The 21,357-nt window shown below is 36.0% G+C and overlaps 3 protein-coding genes across 8 annotated transcripts in view; 1 reads left to right on the top strand and 2 right to left on the bottom strand.

Annotated features, from left to right (window-relative positions):
* Positions 1 to 48: 48 nt before the first annotated feature.
* Positions 49 to 2,162, bottom strand: LOC132203160 (transmembrane emp24 domain-containing protein 7). Its single transcript, XM_059630702.1, has 3 exons — positions 1,889 to 2,162; positions 1,305 to 1,550; positions 49 to 865 (listed from the first exon to the last, which is right to left on the bottom strand). The coding sequence occupies exons 1-3, from the start codon at positions 2,057 to 2,059 to the stop codon at positions 635 to 637; spliced, it is 648 nt and encodes a 215-aa protein (XP_059486685.1). The 5' UTR covers positions 2,060 to 2,162; the 3' UTR covers positions 49 to 634.
* A 2,452-nt stretch (positions 2,163 to 4,614) lies between these two features.
* On the top strand, positions 4,615 to 11,314 carry LOC132205354 (carbonic anhydrase 2-like). 2 transcript variants are annotated; one of them, XM_059634348.1, is made up of 7 exons: positions 4,615 to 4,741; positions 4,865 to 4,986; positions 7,578 to 7,769; positions 9,365 to 9,532; positions 9,952 to 10,202; positions 10,319 to 10,540; positions 10,876 to 11,314. In XM_059634348.1, the coding sequence occupies exons 2-7, from the start codon at positions 4,914 to 4,916 to the stop codon at positions 10,984 to 10,986; spliced, it is 1,017 nt and encodes a 338-aa protein (XP_059490331.1). In that variant the 5' UTR covers positions 4,615 to 4,741; positions 4,865 to 4,913; the 3' UTR covers positions 10,987 to 11,314. The 2 variants fall into 2 exon arrangements, with proteins under 2 accessions (XP_059490331.1, XP_059490330.1); XM_059634347.1 differs by having other exon boundaries at positions 7,575 to 7,769.
* A 2,218-nt stretch (positions 11,315 to 13,532) lies between these two features.
* The window catches only part of LOC132205352 (poly(rC)-binding protein 3), a 118,101-nt gene continuing 110,276 nt past the window's right edge, over positions 13,533 to 21,357 (bottom strand). For 2 of the 5 annotated variants that reach the window (XM_059634345.1, XM_059634346.1), the window contains exons 10-11: positions 20,382 to 20,513; positions 13,533 to 16,583 (exon numbers count right to left, since the gene is read on the bottom strand). In XM_059634345.1, coding sequence (XP_059490328.1) covers positions 16,499 to 16,583; positions 20,382 to 20,513 — 217 coding nt within the window. In that variant the 3' untranslated portion in view covers positions 13,533 to 16,498. The other 3 variants (XM_059634342.1, XM_059634343.1, XM_059634344.1) reach the window with 2 other exon arrangements.

Genomic DNA, 21,357 nt, shown 5'->3' with positions numbered 1-21,357 from the left:
GTCATTTGATATATTTTCATTTCATCTATCTAAAATATATATAGCAAATACCAAGTAATAATAAACTGATATTTATTTTCAGGCAATAATAATGGTTATTATTGACGAAATTCTCACAACTCCTCAATATAGATTTTGTGTCAATTTCTAGAGCTCAATAATACATTCTTTTCTTTTTAATTTAATGAAAATCTGCGCCATTAACAAAAACTCAACACTTGAACTAAAATAAAATTACAACACATTTATAGAATCATAATTAATATGTATGGAATCAAAAACACATTTACACTGACGACACGTTTGACAAAGGGGCAGGCACAAATTCCTGGCCAAGTAAACAGTTTGCAGTGCACACCTGAATCAGACCTTTCAATCAACCAAATTTCAAGAAACATTCCTCAACTGCACTTTTCGCATGACACATTCCAGAACGTATTTATTTTCAAATAGAATTTAGGTGATTTCGGATAGAGAAATTTTTCTCTAACTTTGGGTCGCTCTCAAGAAAGCTTTATTCGACCGAAAATAGTTAAATTTGAGATAGAAACATTTCTTGTGAAGCAGATGTCCAAATTAATAAATTTGGAAAAGAAAATAATAAAACTGACGTTCAGAACAAATAAATTAAAATTTAGTTTAATTGGGAGTACGGGCGGCGCTCGGTGAAGAAATTGCGCAGGATGAGCACCTGGCCGATGGCGCAAAAAACCACAGCGACAGTCTCACAAACAGACCAGGTTAGCACGCGAGCGTTCAAGTCCTCGGCCCGCTTTCGACCCTGCGACTCTCGTAACCGGTGGTGTGTCTGGTAGTCGGCAATGCTGTTCAGACTTTTGTGAATCTCCTGCGCTGAGGATTCCATCTAGAAATGCAGAATGATTTAGAAGTAAATTTTTTAAGAAACATCTGAAACTTAGAAAAAATGGATAGAAATAGCAAAATCTGTTGTTGAAAGGTTTATTAAAGAAGAGATCATTTCTATGAAAATTTCTTTGAATTTTCATATCATTATTTTCAACTTTTCATAATTCCTTTTTAAAACATTCAAATTTGAAAGAAAAAAAAATCAGAATGGTCTTATTTCAAAGGCGCAATGTATAAAAAATGTCATATTTTTAAAATTTATAAGCAAAATACAAAGTTCTAAATAAATCTTGTATTTTAAATAATAAAAAAAAATAGCTCAAAAAATAATAATGCCAAATATAAGCCCAAAAACTGATCATAGCTTTTCATTGAAAAATTTTATATAAACTTATTTAAGGATTTATTATACTGTTTCATTTTATCCCTTGATATACCTGTGTAATGACTGTGGCGTGCTCGCCAACTCCAGGTAGAGCAGGCTCGTCTCCGACTGAAAAGTCCATGTAGACGAGCTTGTGGCTGAAGGTGGAAAACTCGTTGCTGAAGCAGGCCGAGTACACACCGTCCATGGGGGCGGTGAATGTGTGACTGTCAAACTGCGTCTTCACCTTTCGATAGAGGACCTCTTTGTTTGGCGCCTCTAGAATTATGTCCACGTCATAGTGACCACCAGTCACCACCTAAAATTGCCAAAAATTAATATTTTTTTAAAAAAATAGGTTACAAATCTTTTGAACTATATAACTGAGGTTTGAAAAAGTAGTGTTTTATATGCAATAAAATTTGTTTAGTAGAGGATTTTTTTATACAAATCCAAATAATAAAAATTTCAGGACTGATTCGCACTTTCAACAGCAGTTTGCAAAAAAAAAAAAAAATGAGGGCGTGCCGAAATATTACAAAATTTTGATTTTTGGGACTCTGGCTTTCGATCTGCATTCCTATATTATACTCAAAACGATTAAAGAATATTTTAAAATTTTCGTTTTAACATAAATTTAATCTTTGGCCTGCAAACCTGGAATTCTAAAGTTGCCGTGGTGTTTTTGGTGATCTCCTGGAAAAAGCACTCTTTGGCGTTGTCTGGCAATTCGAAAGTGAGTTCGACCGCCTCCGCCACCGCCGCCAGCAGCCCGAATAGCAGGGCCGCCCCCAGCACGGCCTCCGAAACGCGTCCGCCCCACCGCATGCCTCACCAGCACATTATATTCGTAGAATTCGGCTGCCGAATCGGCAGAGAAGTTTTTGTTTATCGGCTGGACGTGGCCGGAAAATGGGTGACGTCATGAAAGGGGGCGTGTCACTCTTTTTTCAAAAGCAGGCGGCGTCTCCCATGCATTTTTAAAATGCAATGGCGCGAGGGAAAAATACACGATGACTATATACGTGACACGTGCCATTCTATATTGTTAAAGATTAAAAATGCGTGTCAATTGAGCAAGAAAATCAAAAGTCTGTCACTTAATTAAAGCCTGCAAACGATCCATTACGATTTTAACCTTAATCATTCTATCTAGATCTATAACCTCCGTTTAATTCTCAGTGTCACACAACATTTCAATCGCATAAATCACTTACTCACCTACAATGTCACCTGCAATTTCAAACTGCAGTATTAAATATGAATTGATACAATACATGTAAAAAAAGATTTAGTTTCTTAAAAATTTTTAATAATTAAAAGTTACAGCAGCTTCTATCAGGAATCAATTGTTATGTTGTAAATTTGCCCGTCAAAATTTTTCAACCAAGACCTGACCCCCATATAATGTGTTCTAAAGAGCCTAAAGAGGACAGGAAATTGAACTATTAATTCTGCTGCTATTCTGTAGAAAATTAAAAGAGTCAAATTATAAATGATCAAGATGTTTAATAGCAAACTGTTTGATACACAAACTTTTATCAATTAAAAGATAAATAACTAGAAAATTTTCTTTAAATATTTTCTAAAAAAGAAAAAAGGTCAACTTGAATTATATTTAATTTATTCATTTTTATAATTTTTATTTCGTGTTTTTTCTAAACAATTTTAATTCATTTTGTTAATAATATAGCAAAAAAATTTAAATTTTATGTGAATAAGTTTGATTACATAATTTAAACAAACCATATTAATTATTTTTTTAATTTTAAAATTTAATTTATAAATTATCATCCAATTAAAACTATTATTTATGAATTGATTATATACATATTATGAAGATTAAATTATTGATCCGAATTCTAAACATCTTATTTATGGTATTATGCGGCTATTTTTTTCGCATTTATGCTTACCAAATCATAAAAAGTAGCACAAAAGACAAAAATGAAACCCTTGATTTAATTATGGGAAAATTTAAATTTTAAATCAAATCAATTTTTTAGAAATATTAATTAAACAAATTTTAACTATTTTTTTTTTGTTTTTGCTTCCAAATTATTCAATAACGGTTTGTAATACCTTAAAAAGTCTCAGTATGCACCCACGTCCAATATTGTAATTAGTAAGTGAAGAATCGCATGCAATGTTTTTGCTCTCTCCGTTTGCGATGAGCGATTGGTGAAATAAAAATTTGATTTCTTTTTTAAAAGTCTGATTAATTCTGTTGCTTATCCTCTTTAGCCAAAAAGCAGCAACACGCCTTTGTAATGCAAATCGACCTGGCATTATTATTTGTCGTTGACAATCAACCATCTCATTACTTATGCACCTGAGTCTGAACTAAATAATGAACTCATACGGGGGCACGACGCGGCCATTAGCGTAAAAGGGTCGTTGCTCGGTTCTGCAAAATCTAATACAATATGCAGCTGCATGAAGAAGTGAATTTATGCAAAAGGTCGCGAGCAGTTTGTATCACTACCCTCGGTGATATATCACAAACTGCACTTGTACTTTTATAATTCGGTGGAGAAATAGAGAAAAAATAAATAAATGCAAGGCAGTGCGCGAGAACAATGCGCCGCGGTATATAAGTGCAAGAAAGTTTGTATCCTAGACACAGTTTCACGCTGATCAGCAGTTAGTTCCACGTTGGACCAAAGTCACGACCGCTGCATATTGTTAACCCACTTGCAATTTCACGGTAAGGTCCGTCCGTAAAATCGGCAGAATAAGTAGTTAATGCGCTGCTATCTCCTAAAATGACCTTCATTAGATTTAATTATTTTTCCATTAACTAGTTTGTTTGTTTTAAATTAATTTTGCTCTGCTAACTTTTTTGATGAAATAATTTCATTTGAGTTGCATAAAATCATTCAAGATCACCGGAATGATGCGAAATAGAGATCCAGTTTTGTTCTTTATTTGTTGTCATTGAAGGACATTTATCAAGAAATCTTTTTTTTCCATTTGCAAAGTAAAATTAAATTTTCAAAAATTATTCAAGTATTGGATTTTCTCAAAATTCGTGTAACTTTTATTTTTGAAAAAGTTTTTCAGCGCAATATCATTTTTTCCTAAACTGGAGCGACCGAAGTTTATGCCTTTGAAGCAGTTACATAATTATGGTCTGAGCTGTGATATAATTTTATCTATCACTTCGTGAAACCTGTTGACAAATAACACCTTGCATCGCGATCCCTGGTAGGTGTTTGCAAACCCTGAGTGTCTCTCTCGTCTTCAGCAAAAGAGACCTCCCGAGGCTTATCAACGAACTCACAGCAGGATCACTTACTCAGTTTCTGTTCTCGAAACAATAATTCTTCTTTGTCTATTTTAAAAGAAATATTTGTTTGTGCAAAATCGGGGGTATATATAAGGAAGTGGACAGGTCGTGAGCCGCTTCATTTGCGCCCAAGTTTCAGCCACACGCTCCGAGTGCTCCGAGTCTTTCCATCTGACCGCCTCAAGGCCCTGCTCTCGACCATCCGGACACAACCAGTGAAGGTCTGACTTCACTTGCTTGTTGGCTTGACCCGGCCCCTGAACACAATACTAAAGAAATCGCAAGCCGCCGCTCCCGTCCCGCGTTTGATTCTTTCGCTCATTCGTCGTCTGTACTTGTTGCAGAAAGGACCTTCCATTCACAAAGAAAACTTCTTGGGCCAATTCATTCAGAATGAGCGACCGAAGCCGGTACTCAGCAATCCGGATAGCCACACTTGGTCTCCTCTTCTTTGTCTTCTGTGCAGGTAATTTTTTTTAATCAATAAACAGAATAAACTGAAATTTTAATAAAATTTTATTTTAAATTATTAAATTTTTGATAATTTAAAAATTAATTAATTGAGATAGCAATTTTTGAAGATATGCAACATAAATGTTTCATGTTTCAATGCCACGTATAAATTTTATGCATTTTATGCTCCATAAAATAATTAGTTGTAATTATTTATCAGTTTCATTTTTCAAAACTGCTTGCTTTAATTTTACAAATAATTTTTAAGAACAGTAAAATTGAAAACAACAAATAACAATATAATGCAAATACATTTTAATTATACTCTTTAGAAAGGTAAGATAAATGACTAATATTGTAAAAATTATAAATTTATTACATTAAAAACAATCATATATTAAAAAAATAGTTAAAATTGGTATTTTTAAATTTATGGGTAATTATTTTTTTTCTTTTAGTTATTTTATTTTTTAATACAGAATTTTCCATCATTTTTAATTTACATCTCATTAATTTTAAATCTCGCACTTAACAGAATGAAATAATTGAATTTAATGTAAATGGATAATATCTCAGTGAACGTGCATGAAGGAAGACCTCCATTTAATACTTAATATGGCAGAGAGTCAAGGCAGTTCAATTTAATGCTTCAGCAAAGCCAATTATTCGGTGGCAGACAGGCCGTTATGCTTTTTATTTTCTCACCTTTTTTTATAAATAAATTCTTTCCACCTAAAAACGGTTTGATCGAATGTGTGGTGTTGAAAAAAAAATTATACAGCGCGTTTATAAATTTGAGCTTGATGGCCAGGAGTAAGGACTTGTGAGATATTTAGCTGAATTCTTGAAGAACAAATTTTCAACCTTCAGAACCGGAGCAGCAATACTTTATCAAAATAAGCGATTTAAAGCCGACCTAAGCACCTGACTGCCCTTTGACAGCAAGAAACAAGCACGCCCGACCACATAAAACGCGTGTCATATAGTAATGAGCTCCACGTGTGCGTATCTCATTTCCACGGTCAGATTTGAAAATTGACTCAATCGGTTAAATATATTATTGAATTTAACAAAATCCAGATGATTCTGTAGAGGAATGATTCGGGTAGCATTAAAAAGAAAAAGTGAATGTATATAAATTTGAAAGTAAAAGGTATAAATTCTAAAACTGTACACGGAACCAAAAACTTCTTTGCTAAAAATGATTTTTTTAATTATTTCACTTGTTTAAATCCATATATAGCAAACAAGGCTGTTTACTTTTTCCAAAACAAGGAAGTTTCATGCAAGCAATTTTTGACGGAAAACTTATCGCATACACCTGACATAATCTAACCTCTGTCAGTGTGCAAAGAGATGCACTGTCCATGTTTGCGACAAATTCTACAGAAAAATAGCGACTGACACTTGGAAAACCTTTGAGCTGTTTTGTCTCTATTTTAATTCTTTTTTTTATCTTGGTGTTAACTGCGGTTAACAATTTTTCAGAAAAATAGTTTTGATTTTTTTAAGAACTTACTTTTTATGTTAATTTTTTTGTTCAATTTGTTACACATATTTTGCAAATTGGAAAAAAATCAATTTTAATTTTTGAAGGAAAACATCAATAGCAAAAATTGAGCTAAAAATTGCGAGGTATAAAAACATTTTCCTTGCAGAATTGTTGAAAAATCTTCTCCAGAATTTTTATTATCTTGTTGCGTCAATTTGTTCAAATTAGGAGGCTGAAGAAATTAATTTAAAATCATCATTGACTATTTGTACAGCAAGTTTTTTTGTAGCCGGTAGAGCATAAAAGACGTAATTATCTTGGCCCCTGCGCTCGATCTCTCATGAATTGAATTTGCGGAGTTGCACAACATCGGAGAGAGTTATTTTTTTTTTGTTCTTACGTGGCCGTCCGTTCAAATAATATGTGAAGTGTCTGCTGCCGCGTGTTGCACACATTTTTATTTTTAGGGGCCACCAGAAAGAAAGATAATCTAGATTAGCATACGCGCATTTGTCTTGATCACTCTGCTGTGCTCGCGCGCGGCTCCAGATTGGAAACCTGTTGTGCGGCAGGTGAAACTTGACCTCAACAGTGACAATGAAAATCAGATTTACTCCTATCCAATTATGTCACACTGTCGCAAAGAGAATAAAATAATTTAAAACACATTAAACAGAAAAAAACGTCTTAAATTATTAATTAAATTAACTAAAAAAGTGAGGGTGTAGAATTTATTTCTAAATATGTGTGTATATTTTGTAAATTTTCTTCATTGTACAAATATACAAGTAGTAATAACAATAACAATTATTTAATTATTTAAATTATAGCTCATTAAAAATAGCATTTCAATTTATAAAATATATTTATTTAAACTGAGTTAGTCAAACCACATGAAAATCATTTTAAAACGGTAAAAATTTGCGTTAATTTTAACAGGGAGTAAAATTTTAATTAATTTAATCTGATTAATCTTTGAGAATTTTTCATTTGAGTTTGATTGCATTTTTTGTGATTTAAAAATTTTTCCATTGTGTCGTGCAAATAACAAAAATTTAAAAACTAATTATGCATTTTTTTTTTAAACAATTTAATTCATTTTTGTTAAGTAGATGCATCAAGTGAGGAGCCGGTTGTCAGCGTCCCTTCGACTGGCCAGGCTCGTTCTCTTGTGGAGAAATCCGATTCTGACGAATTGACAGGCTATCGAAGGTGGTGGTCTTTACTATGGCCTGTCGCTTCCCCAATCAATCTGCCCGAAGCGGATGACCGGAAAATGCACTACGGATACACCCAGTACAACGGTAAGCTAGTACATTTATTAAGAAATCAAAAGAAAAGGTAAATATTTTGCAACTTCACTATAGCATAAAATAATTTTTTTTGCTACTTAAGTAGTTTACTTTTTGAGTAAGAGTTTAAAATTTGATTAAACCTGGAATTCCTGCTACATCTAGAAATGCATGCTAATTTTATGTAAGAAATTAAGTACAACATTCTAATAGTCCATATTAAAATCAGTTAAAATATATGTTTAAATTATAGAAGTTTTTATTTCCATTAAATGAAATATTTTTCACTTTAATTCTCAACTGTTCTTTAAATTAAGCTTACATATTAATAATAATCTAATTTATATGATTTGTGGTAGCAGAGTTTTAAAATGCATTCAATTCTTATTATAAAATTATTCAAAAATACATAACAAAATAATTGTCTCTCTCGCAACGATGTCACCTTGCTTCCTCACATTTTACAGCCTTTACCGAATGAAACCTTACACACGCTTTTAAAGTGCGCTCTTTGATATTGCACCATAAATTCGGTCATTATTCTCCGGATGAAACCCTCTGCTTACATAAAAATTTAATGCTCTCTGGCAATAAACGGCAGCCCCTTATATAATAAAAATAATAATTTGGTCTAGAGCGCTGCCGAGGGAGTCGATTTCCGCAAAACACCCTTGAAAACGGGCCGGATTTTTTATGTATATACGGGCTGCGGATCGCGTTCCAAACGAGAAAATAATTCGCATTGATTAATATTTTACGAGAGCTGGGAGATCAGATATTGAGAGGAATTCTTCGGTCTCTCGGGGCGCGTGGGTTTATTGAACCGCCGATTGAATGAATGTCACACTCGTGCAGGGGCGATATTATGTCCCAGGGTGACTAGAAAAAATTTTTCGCAAGAGAGACGAATAAATGCCTACGTCGTGAATTCTTAATTGGCCGGTCGCCGCTGATAAAATCTCGCTCCATTCAGTTCCATTGACAGAGAAAGTGAAAGTGAACGCCGCGGATTTTTGGCGAGTAGGTGCGCTGCCGCCAAAGTGTTATCGTCAATGGAAGGCCGGACGGAATATCCAAGCTCAGTTTTGTTAGATTTACGAGGAGATGCAACTGAATTAATTAATTGACGAGACGGCCGTGAGACAATCAATTAATGAGCCCACGTGGCTCCTCTCAAATACGCTCAAATAAAGAAATGGCAATAAATTTTGGCAACTTTATAGCTAGTTTGTCCTTTAGAGGAGAAATATTGGACTTTAATTGAGCATAATAATAATAAATTTAAAGTAAGGCAAAGAATTAAATTCATATGTCAAATTACAGTTCTTTTTACCATCGTTTACTTAGTCCAATCATCTATATTTTTTGGCTGCAGTCATAAATCATGAGCTTTTTTTAAATTAAAATTTAAAAATTAGTCCATGAATTCAAATGTTTTAAAATCATATTAAAATTAACCATATCATTAGGAAAAATTTTAAAAGTCACAATTTTATTCTCTAAATATTAAATTTTTTGTATTAGAATTGATTGTGAAAATCTAAACAAAAATTCATGTTTTCTCAAAAAGTATAAAATAAGTAACAAAATTGAAATTTCTAACGAAGGCCCAAGTGTGTGGTCACTCGAGTACCCGATCTGCGGGGGCAACCACCAGTCACCGATCGATTTGTCCTCTGGAAGCATGCAAAGGGCCACCGGCACTCCTCTCCGCTGGAGCACCACATATTGGCACACCCCGGATAATATGACCCTGAGGAACAGCGGCCACACAGGTAAAGCATTTTTTAAAGTAAAATCAATATTGGCCGAATTGCTTGTTTTAGAACAAATCTCGTGAATTCAATGCATTATGAAAATTAAAATGTTTTACTCTAGAAAAAGAATTTAATCTCTATTTATTTAAAATAGGAATGAATATTATTTATTTTTATTTTCTAACCATTTTAAGTTGTATATTAATTACTAATTATGCTGGAATAACAATTGAATTAAAAATTATTATTTAAAAAACTTATAGCTACATATCAAAATAATTATTACAAGTAAATAAAATAAAATAAAATTGGTCATATTTTTATAGAAATTATTGGAAATATTAAAAATCTTAGAAAATTAAAATACGTTAAAAAGAGCAGAGGTTATATTTGATTGATTGATTTAATTATTTTAAAATAATTTTTTTAAAAATTAGTTGAGCTGCACGCGAACTGGGGTTCTGCAAAAGCGCCTCAGCTGAGCGGTGGCCCGTTGCGGGCTCCGTACACCTTCTGGCAAATGCACTTCCACTGGGGCTCCTCCGACCTTTACGGTTCTGAGCACACGATAAACAACGTCAGCTTCCCCATGGAGGTGCACGCCGTCCACTTCAAGAGCGAGTACGGCAGCGCCAGAAACGCCCTCAGGTACCCTGACGGACTCGCCGTCGTCGGCTTTCTTTACCAGGTATTGTAAAAAAAATAATTAATTAATTTGATACCTAAATTTTTTATAAAAAAATAATACGGGTGCCCGAATTGAAATAAACTTATTTTAAATTTTAATTGATCATTGCTATGCAGATGAGCAACAAGCCGGGCGATTCTTTGGTGAATATAACGCCGTCTCTTCCACAAGTCCGTTCCTCTGGCTCCTCGTCTATGATTCCTCCAATGCCGTTGGCGACCATCCTCAGCCCTCCTCGTGCCTACGCCACCTACCAAGGCTCCCTGACTACCCCACCCTGCAGCGAGGGTGTCACCTGGCTTGTTTCTGGCTACAGCATTCCCGTCTCAGCAGACCAGGTATAATATTTATAAAAGTTCATATTTTTGTTCTAAAATTAATTTCTTACAAATTTAAAAGTTTTACGCTAAGTATTTTTATTTTTAATTATATATATTTTTTATTCTCCTTTTTTTAATCTAAAATTTCTCAAACAAATTTTGGAAAATGAAAACTCTTAGGCTCGGCACCGTTGAGTTCTAAGCGTACAGAACTTAAACAATTAATGAATCCACAATCAATTTTCTAATAATCAAAACGCGAAGAGATCCATCGGAATATTGTTAGATTTTGATTTTTTTTCATTAAAGAAAATGTTGTAAGTAAATAGTTTTATATCGTTTTTTTTTTTTAGTTGGCCGCTTTCCGCTCTTTGACCTCTCACGACGGAGGCATGGGCGACAACTTCAGGCCCGTGCAGCCGCTCAATGGCAGAGAAGTCTTTTACGTTTCTCAGTTCAGTTGAAAATTGAGCTTGAGCTTGGAACAAAAACCTGCAGGTTTCCTCTATTTTGTAAACTATGATCGCTTCAAACAACATGTACATATAATCCTTGCATAAGGTTTAACTTTCCCGTTTGCACGCCTAGATTTCCTGTAAAGTAATTTAAATAAAAATTGATAAATGGGAAGAATGACTGAAGTTGATTCCACTATTATTATTATTATTTATTCTACTCAAGTCTAACAAAAAAAATTTATATTGGAAAAATAATAAATTGTAAAGCTTGGAATTTTATTTCAATATTATTCCAGGCTGAAATTCAAAATTTAAGGAGTTCAATAAAAAATTAAACTCAACATTTGGTTTGTTTTTCTAAATACACACTTTTTAATAACCAAAAAACAAACAATGCGCGTCGTCTGTATATATGCGTGTGGTTGAACCTCTCCTTAATCTCACAGTAATTAATAAAAATAATAAACATTTCCCCGCAAAAATCAATAATTGCCAGCTGCGGGTTTGATATATAAGCAGACGAAAAAATGTGGCGGTACAATTGAATTTGCCTCACCTTTTTGGCTCGCGAGCTTTACGCGGAAAAATTTCCAACTCCCAAGAAGACAATTTACTTGAATGGCGACTTACTTAGTTTTATAGTAGATCGGCGGCGGACAGACTTTACAAAAAAGTATATATGTGTTTGATATAGAGAGTTATACGGTGTAGCTCGTGCCGCGGAAAATCGCGTTTTCAAATTGTATCTCAATCATGGTTTTTCCCTTTAAATATATGTACGAAGAAGTATACTTGGAAGTATTATAATATGCAATTAAGTATAGCAGCTAAAGACTTTTGGTTGTAATTAATTTTATTGAGTTTGCACATTGATTATGTTCACTTGTCGATATACATCATATCTTCCCCGGGTGATTTAATTATTAAATCGGTCGGTGATCTTCGGCTCATTAACGCACCTTACATAGATTTTTTTCTTCAGTAATCACACAAAATTCAACCAATTCCGGTGCGGATTTGTTCCTATTTTTATATAATCATATGCTTCAATTTCTTTACATACGAGTAGAGTAGAAAGAGAGTTTTTTACCGCGAAGGAATTGCTCCGAAAATTCTAAACCTTGTCCTATTACGAAGGAAGAGAAAAATAGGGAGTGTGTGTCGAAAAAGTTCAGGGTCGAGTGGCGTTCGTTTCATTCATATATTTTTGATATCGATTTTATTTTTTCTTCTTTCGGGGATATGGTGGCGGATATGGCGAGTTTGTTATTATTTGTAATTAAGAGAGTCGTGTGTGCATCCGCGGCCCAGTTTGTACTTAGCAAAATATTTGTTTCGTTCGAGTGAGCAACGAGAGAGATACATCGCAAAATTTGGCACTCAACAGCCGACCAGAAAAAAACATGAAACCGCCCGGACTCGACCCCGCGCCCTGGAAAATCGTTTAAATACTGCGTTTAAAACTATATACGATACGTAGTGAGATATTCTTCTTCTTTTTAAATTCTGTTCTATACATTTTTGGCAATGAACTCACTCTCATATTAATTTTTATATATCCTTTGCACGATCAAACACATCTAGAGCGGCGAAATGATAATTTTATTGTTGATTTTGATTTTTGTTCATCAGTTTGGGGCAGCCTGCGCGTCGAAATTCGAAAAAATGCCTGCTGTTTTTTATTATTATTTTTTAACTTTTGCTAACAACTCTGTGTGGTCCAAATCGATTTGTCATGAAAAACTGCCCCAGCGTACAATCATCTCGTTTTATTATTATTTACACCGTTTCTTTACATAATAACTAGGAATTAGAATCACAAAAATTTGCAATCTTTTAAGAGAGACGTTTGCAACTTTTTGTATAATATATAAATTTACATATTTCCAACTCGTCAAATTAAAACCTACTGACCAGAGTATGTACTTTCTTTCCGTATTTGAGTTTTATTCTTCTTTTAGAGACATACATAATTTTTAAATTCATTTTGCTCCCCGCATCTCTTCCCGAGTTCTACGATGAAAGACGTGATTTCTTTGCTGCTTCTCAACCTTCCAACTATTGATGATAATTATAATCAATATCGACCAATCAAACCAACACAGCTTTTTTTTTTGTTGTATTTTGCGTCTGATAAATATGCATTTATTTATAATAATGTAACCTGTGCTGCGTATGTAATAATTTTTATATTCAATAACTAATCATGAAGAGTGATTTTTATACAAATATGAATCATTATTCTGATAAGACCCTGTTTCCTCAAAGGCTATTATTGTTGTGAGATGATGAGTTCATAGTAGTTTCGTGTGTTTGTTGATTATACTCATGCAAAACTCGCGCCTCATAAGCCAATTTGCATAATGATTACACCTGTGTTTATCAGTTGTTTTTTTCATATCACAAAAACGAACAAGAACGCAAAATTCGTGATTGATATACATTTTTCCGAGTCTAGTTTTTAAGATATCATCAGCAGATTGGTTTGATATAAATTCAGATTTTCCTATACGGTATAAGTACAGTAAAGATCCTGAGCCTGCTGATTACAATATTAACTTTTGTGTAATAATATGCATTTTTTTCCGCTTGCCCTTTCGAGTAAATATTTTTTCTTATAATGCAGGTGTGTTTGAATTCATGTAATTATTTTTGTATATACGCGCCTCGTGTCTCCTTCATCTCTTGACTCCACGTTTTGTTGTGTTTGTTTTGGCACACTCAATACAACAGTGAGATTGTCTGCCACAATAAATACGTGTGTGGTACATACGGGATAACGAATAATTTCAACCAACAGCTCGTCCACCTCGGGGTCAAAATTACATTTATAATAATTTGGCATCGCCGATTTTGCTTAATTTGTCTCGTCTAAAAACGCGTTTTGCTCATTTTGGCACAAAAATTAATTGTCTTCTGCGTCGTCGTTACAGGTTTCTTTTGTTTACATGTGTTTTTGTTTCTCTCTCTCTAAATTGATGCAGTAAGAAAAATTCAATTATAAATAACTCTCGTTACACAAACATGTTTGTTATTACACTATAATGTTATTGCTTCATGAAGCACATTAATTATTTTGTCTCCGATCCACAAGATCCGATATTTGATGAGATCACACCCGAATTAGTTCAGCGATTTTCTGCGTTTAAAAAATGTTTCCGGTTTCTCTTTGGTTGAAAAACGCCGGCAATGGTTTGTCAAAAAGAACTCGGAAATTCTCTTTCTCTCTCTATAAATATCAAAATTAAAACTCACAATTCTCAGCGAATCTCTCTAAATATTGCGGGTGAGATGGAAAAGACATCTCAAAACGAGATGATATCACGCCATCTTTAAGCGAATAGGTCGAACTTAAAGCTCGGTTGGAGTGAAGCAGAACTAATGAACTTTCTAAAGCAAGGGAAATTATTATGTGAGTGACACCCATCGCCGGCAGATTTGCCATTTTCAATGGTCCGTGCATGTCTCTGCTGTGATTATCGAATTTTATTTTTTCTTCTTCTACTGCCTGACAAACGAGCGATAAAGGGAGTACGATATCAAAATATTTAGTCCAAATGCGGACCGGAGAAAGGGCGCTTGCTTTGTCAAAATATATTACATACTTGGTATTTTTTTTTTTTTTTTATATAATAATACACTCGAACTGCGGCGCCCAGTCGCTCCAGCCGCCGTGGTAGTTACCCGTATACCCCCATATTATTGGTTTTCATTTTCAACAGAATTTTCCTCTTGCATGTGTGTGATATTTTTTACTTCTTCTTTCAACGTTCTCTCATTTTGACGATTACAAACGCTAAGTGTACAGAGATGTACTCGATATAATTACGTTAATATAGAGATTAACGGCGGTGGGCGCGGGGGCGGAAAAAACCCGACCGCCCGCCACCCGTCCGCCTCCGACACAGCATAAACACTATTTTTCTTTAAACTTTATAATTTATCCTCCACGTGAATTGGCTAAGCTATATAAATAATTAACTCTAAATACTCTTCTTGTCTTTTCGCTTAAGCAGCTTTCCCTCCCCGCCTCGAAAACGACGTCGCGCGAGCTCGCAATTTTTCTCTATATTTTACTTAGTTCATTTAAATTTCGCCACCTGCACAATACACAAAAACCAAGGGGGCCTCGATGTTAGTTCTCCTCCCGCTGCGAACCGCCCCCGGCCCGGAGGCCGACGACGCCCGGCCGCCCCCAGATCACAGCTACAAGAGATTTCTTTCTCTTTTTTAAATTTTTAATAGTATATCGATATAAATTCACATTGAGTATAATTACTGCATTTAATAAAAGTGATTTCTGTTGCTTTGCTATGTTTGATATACCGTAATGTATAATTAATATGTGTGTATATATACGATTTTTTTTTGTCCAATACACTGTGTGACTGTGTGTATTTATATGCATGTGTGTGTCTGTTTTTGTTTTTTATATTTGTTTCCTGCCTGCGTGTTTTACTTTTTTTAAATTTAAATTGTTCAACAACCCTCAGTCGAGATAAAATTGTGTGTTTTTCTGCGCCAGCCAAATCGCGTTACTTTCTTTTTAAGTAGAAGAAGAAGATTTAAATAACCGTGTATACACATATTATCTTGTATAATAATATGCATCTCATTAATTTTCTTTTTAATTTATTGTTCCTATCACCGAGCTCGTCCCGTAAAAATCCCCCCGTATTAAAATACTGCTTCTGTTTGTTTTGTGATTAAATGTTGCTGCTTTTTTCATTATTTTTGTTTTCACCGTGTCTTTTCTTCGCGTCTCTTTGAAATCTGAACACACACATTTTGCCTAGTGCTGACTATTAACAGTGGGGCGACTTGCTTTTGGCACGATAGGGGGGGGGGGACTTCGGGGTGCGGGAGAGTGATATGACGTCATATAAATGTGTGACACGCATAATCAACCGAACGCACTTAAATTCTCATTAGACGATCGCTAACTCTGACAAGTATAAAAACAACAATAAAAAAATCAAGTAAAAAAAGGCGACTAGCTTAATTGCGTTTCACGAGAGAGTACAAAAAGAACGTCTCATTTATATAATTACTTTATATAACCTTATCATTAATCAATATCGCGTATTAATCAATCAATCCATCAACCGTGTCTTTCTCAATTCTTTTCCTAACGAATCGCGTTTCTTGCGTTTTGATTTATCGCCGAACCAAAGAAGAGACTTATTACGAACGTTACACATACATAATAAATCAATTATTATAATCAACCGTATCATATGTGTGAGAGATAGTGAGTGAGAGTATGACTGTGTCTGCGGTACATACTACAATGATATCATATACAACATGTGGGTTTCTTGTCTGCGTATGTGAATCACAATTTTAACACTGCGGTTTATTTCTTTTTTGCTTTTTGATCCCTTCACCGTGTGACTTGTGGACGCACCGCCAAGGGGACGGTGCCGGTGGTGGTTGGTTGTAATAGTGGTGGTGGTTGGGGCGCCCTTCACAAGGGGCCTATTGCTCTGAGTGGAGGTTTGTCTGTCTCTCGGTCTGCTTAGTGGATGGGGGCCTTGACGATGTGGTTGGGCGCGATGTAGTGGTAGCCGGGCAACGCCATGCCGGCCGTCTCCATCGATATCCTGCAACACGCATATCATCAGACCCCACTGGCCCGAGGTAACCCCACAAGGAATGCTCCCCGTTTAGTGACTGCACCCCACTTCCGCCAAACTTGGCCCAAAACTAATCAAAAACTCTATGAATGCTATAAAGGAATATTGAAGATTCTTGTTTTGTGTTGATTTGAAAAGGTTGATGGAACAAAAATTTCATGTGAAGGAGGAAAAAGGCAAAAGGAACTTGCAAAGCTTTGGGAGTTTGAGTCAGCAACTTTCATTCTTGCTTAAATTATAAAAAATTCCTTGAAAAACTCGAGTAGCATTAAATTGAAGTAATATTTTCTAAAATGTTTCATTCTAATTTAAGCAAGAGTTGTTTCCATTCTGGAATTCAATGTCTCTGATTAAAAACAGCCTGCAATAAAAGAGTTTTCCAGCAAACAGAGACCAAGTGGAGCGGAAATAGAACGCCAACATCACGGGGCCCTTTCTTGTTAGCTTGAAGCAAATCTAAATCTACTCAGATTCAGCCTTAAATATCTATCTAGTTATAAGTTTTTGTCAATCAAGTCAACACAAGTGTATGAATTATAACGACTACTTACTTTGAAATTCATTTCTCTTCCAGTTTAAAAACTCTCGGGGAATGATTTAATTTTTTTTATATACTTTCTAATCGGGCAGTGGGTAAATAAAAGAGGCAGTTTTGACGCAGTACAACATCTATTTTTCTCATGTTGAACAAGATCTTTTTTGGTTCACTTTTTCCATTCGTTTTAATATAAATTAACGTTAATCTTAAATTAAAAATACTTTCTGGAGTCTTATCCAAGAGGCTAACAACACAAACTCGATTCTAGTAAAAAAGACGCAAGCCAGACCAAAGCGTCTGGAATATTTTCAAAGTTTAATCGACATCAAAATGAAAATATTTCAAATAAATAACTAGTTCATACTTAATCCAAAAAAACAACATGCGCTCGCTCTTGATTTCTTTTTTCTTAATAGCTACACACTCAAATCACCACCGCTTAATCGTGTTTCAACTCGTTACAAAGAGAGATTTCAACGGTCGAATGAAAAAAAGGAGGAAATTATCAAATTGATCCCTATAAAAGTGTGATGCAAAAACTTGTGATGATCTGGCAATAAAAATTTGCATTTTACAAATATCAAACAACTACCTCGTCAGAAAAATGTACGGGGGAAGAAGAAAGTACCCTATATGCGATTCCATAAACTTTTTCTTTCTCTTCAATTAGATTTATAATAATTAGATAGAGAAAATTGATTGATATGAATTTCATTTTAGACATGCGCCCAAGACAAAAATACTTCTTTCTCTTTTTTGGCATCTTGTTATATAATAAATAGTAGTTGTTGAAAAACTAACTGATATCAAGTAGATATTTTTTTTTTGTCATAATTGTCTGAGATTATTGCCTGGCTGACTAACAAGGAGAAGAACAGGGAACACGTTTCACTTTCTTACTATTTGCGCGCGCATCATAAATCCATTCAAAAACTGACTCTTTCCCACTTGCTAAGTAGTTAATAAGTTTCATATTAAATACAACAAAACTGTCATTTTTCTCTAATATCAAGTCTCAGGGTGGTCGCCCAGAATTCTGCTGACAAACGAACAATATAAAAAAAAAACCAAAAGCACGCACCTCCCGGTTGGCACAAAATTCAGAAAGTGGACACAACGAAACAAAGGAAATTTCTGGAATGAGAGCTTTCTCGCGAGCCGCGTACTTCAATATATACGCGAAAAAATTAACCAAAAACTGGAAGGTAAGCAGGGGTGCCAACAAAAGGGTGCATCGTTTTGAACTTTCTCAAAGGATATAGGATGGAAATTTTATATAATATAAAAAAATACTAATGCATGTAAAAAAAGGGGAGAAAACAGAATTCTAGGCGAGCCGTCTGTCTGCTGCTCCCGGCTGGTCCGAGGGTGGATGGGGGTGTGTTCTACAGCTAGAAGAGTGTGGGGGGTGGCTGTCGCTGCAGGGGCGAGTAGCTGCCAGAGGGAGAGCCCAAAATTGAGAAGAACTAGGATCCAGGTCCAGGAGCAGGAGGTGGATTAGTAGGGCGCGAACTTGCTGCGACCGTCTTGCTTGGCCATCTTGGAGGCGGCGCCGCCGGCGCCCGAGGAGGCGCTGGCGCCGCCGGGCGGCGCCCTCACTTTGGGCTGGTAGTTCTTGTGGCTGCGGTGCACGCCGGTGGTCTGCACAGGCTGCGACGAGCCCGGCGCCAGCAGCTCCGAGAGGCCGCCCAGCGCCGACAGGCTGGCCAGGCCCCCGAGTGCCCCCAGCGCCCCCGGCTTGGTCAGCAGCTGCGCCAGCGGGATGGCTGCATTGGCCAGAGGTGTTGAGGTGGTTGTGTTGGAGGAGCCCGAGGAGGAGCTCTGGGGGCCGGCCGCGCCGCCGCCGCCCCCGCCGGAAGGATTCGGGTTTTTTTGGGCCTCAAGGTTAGCTTTCTGCAGTTCGATGCTAGGACAAGAACGGGGAAAGGTGAGAGTTTGAAAGGTATGCGCAAACACAGTGACTGTGTGTGTCATTTGTGAGAGGGAGAAGCGGGGTGGTTCAGTTCAGTGCACGCAACAGGATCAGAAGGGGTCTCGGGGGATCAACACAGCATTCAAACAGCCCCGAGCAGCCACTTTGAATTTCTCCTTCCTCGCCGGTCGTTCTCGTAAATTTTCTTTTTGTTTGTTTCGAAATCAAAATTTTGCGTGATAAAGGGAAGAGTTTATGCAAAGTGGAGGCTCGGGGCGAGGATCAAGGAAGTCACAAGCAAAGGCAGGGCCCTCAAGACAAGGAAAATATTAGGATTTTTAAATGAAGAGTAAATATCGGGAGCCTGTCATTGTAATTTTCAAGGTGGTCAGGATGTTGAAAAAAAATATTTTTAATCAATAGTTATTTTTATAATATCAAATATTATGCAACAGAAACTTTTAATTTATTCAAAAACGAATATTAATGATTGAATTTTTATTACAATAAAATTTAAATTCTTATTACCGTGTAATTTCAAATCGATCTCCGCTAATCGCATCTGACTTGTAATTTTAATGTTGCATACAGAAAAATAAACCTTAATTTTTTTTGTCTTTCTATTTCAAAGCCACCTTGAAATTCGTGATATTTTTGCAGTCAGCAGAGAGCATAGCCGGAAGCGTTTTGAAATTTAGAACAAAAAATGCGGGTCAAAGCCGCTCTCTTTGAAAGTGTTACTCTTACTGAGCTCGTCGGAATGAAAAATTCATCAAAATTCACCGGCGGCAAATTAAAAGAGCCTCTTTTGTCCAAACTTCTCTCGGCATTGTTGCGTCTGGAGACAATAAAAAACGGCCTGAGCCGCCTCCAGACGAGTGTATTATTTTCTTTTTTTCTTTCCCGAGAAGACGGTCCCCGGCGGCGGTGCGCTGAGGAGCCGCCTCCGAGAGAATGCAGCGGGACAAAAACGAGGTAGAAAAGTTTGCGTGTGGGTGGTAAGGGGGGTTCGTTTTTTTCGGAGGGCGCAGGATGCGGAGGATTGGGCTGGGAGGCCCAGGGGAAACTGCAGATTCAAGACAGAAAGAGCGACGGGATAATTCTCACTACGGAATGAAGATAAAGAGAGAGAGAAAGACTCTTGACCAAATAAAAGAGTGGTGTCAACAGAGTAGGGGGTGGCGAGGGGTTAAAAAGATAGAGAGAAATAGAAGAGAGAGTAAAGACGAAAAGAGAGAGAAAGAAAGGTTTAGCAGCAGCAGATCTCGTTACCTGGCACCCTGACGCTAGGGCAGGTTGGTTTTTTGGTACTCACCTCATGTTGATGAGGTACTGCGCCAGGGCCACTGCTTCCGGGTTGCCTGTGATGGTGATGGTGCGGTCCGAGTTGGCACCCTCGCCACGCTCTTCGCAATTTGAAATGCGTATCATTGCACCGCTGATTTGCCTGTTGATTTCATAATAAAATTAATATTTCAGCAAATAAAAAAATAAAATTAAAAATGGGGTTTAAAAGAGATTAAAAATGATTTAATTAAATAAAGTTTGCAAGTTTGTTTTTATATTTAAATTTATATGTGCCCTTTGCAAAATTAGGCAATCCGGCCTACTTAAATGTCATGCAGGTTGCATAAATTTTGAAATAAATCTATCATGGATAATTTTAAAAAATTCTCCCATTCTTTATGATAACATTTTAGTTTCTTCCTTTCAGTCTGCTTTCAGTAATGGAGAAAATAAATCAAATTACTATAGAGTAATATGTGAGACGGTTGTAAACAGATATTTCTCATAAATCAATAAGAAAGGAAATTTGATCTTTTATTTAAAAGGCCAAAGTAAAAGCCCTAAATAATGGATGTGTACTACTTTTTCAAGAGTTGCGATAGTACGAGACCTAGAAATAGCTCGCGGAAAGTGAGTTTTTATTTACAACACACACAGCGCTGCAAAAGTATATCTTTGCAAAATTTATGCGCCTTTCAAGCGAAACTTGGTCCTCTTTCTTTGCCAGCCGCCAAAGTGCTGTGATCAAACATCATACGAAAACATTTTCCTCCTCCTCCCATGCATGACATTTCTCTCTCTGCAGAGCAAGAGACATATTTCAATCGCCATACATAGTAGTGTAGTGGCGGAGGAAAGAGAGAAAAAATTGGTACACAGTGGGGTGAGATTGCAAGTGTACACATTTCTCTGAGGGAAAAATTCTCCGACAAAAAGAAGGGGCCGTCACAAAGAAAGAAAAGGTCTTTTCTGTCGGCGAACAAATGAGCAAGCCAAACTGTCAT

Source organism: Neocloeon triangulifer, unplaced genomic scaffold (assembly GCF_031216515.1).
Source record: "Neocloeon triangulifer isolate White Clay Creek 2 clone unplaced genomic scaffold, ASM3121651v1 ptg000002l, whole genome shotgun sequence".
Lineage (NCBI taxonomy): Eukaryota > Metazoa > Arthropoda > Insecta > Ephemeroptera > Baetidae > Neocloeon > Neocloeon triangulifer.
The sequence above is the reverse complement of the archived record's forward strand: the minus strand, read 5'-3'. Positions and strand labels throughout refer to the sequence as shown.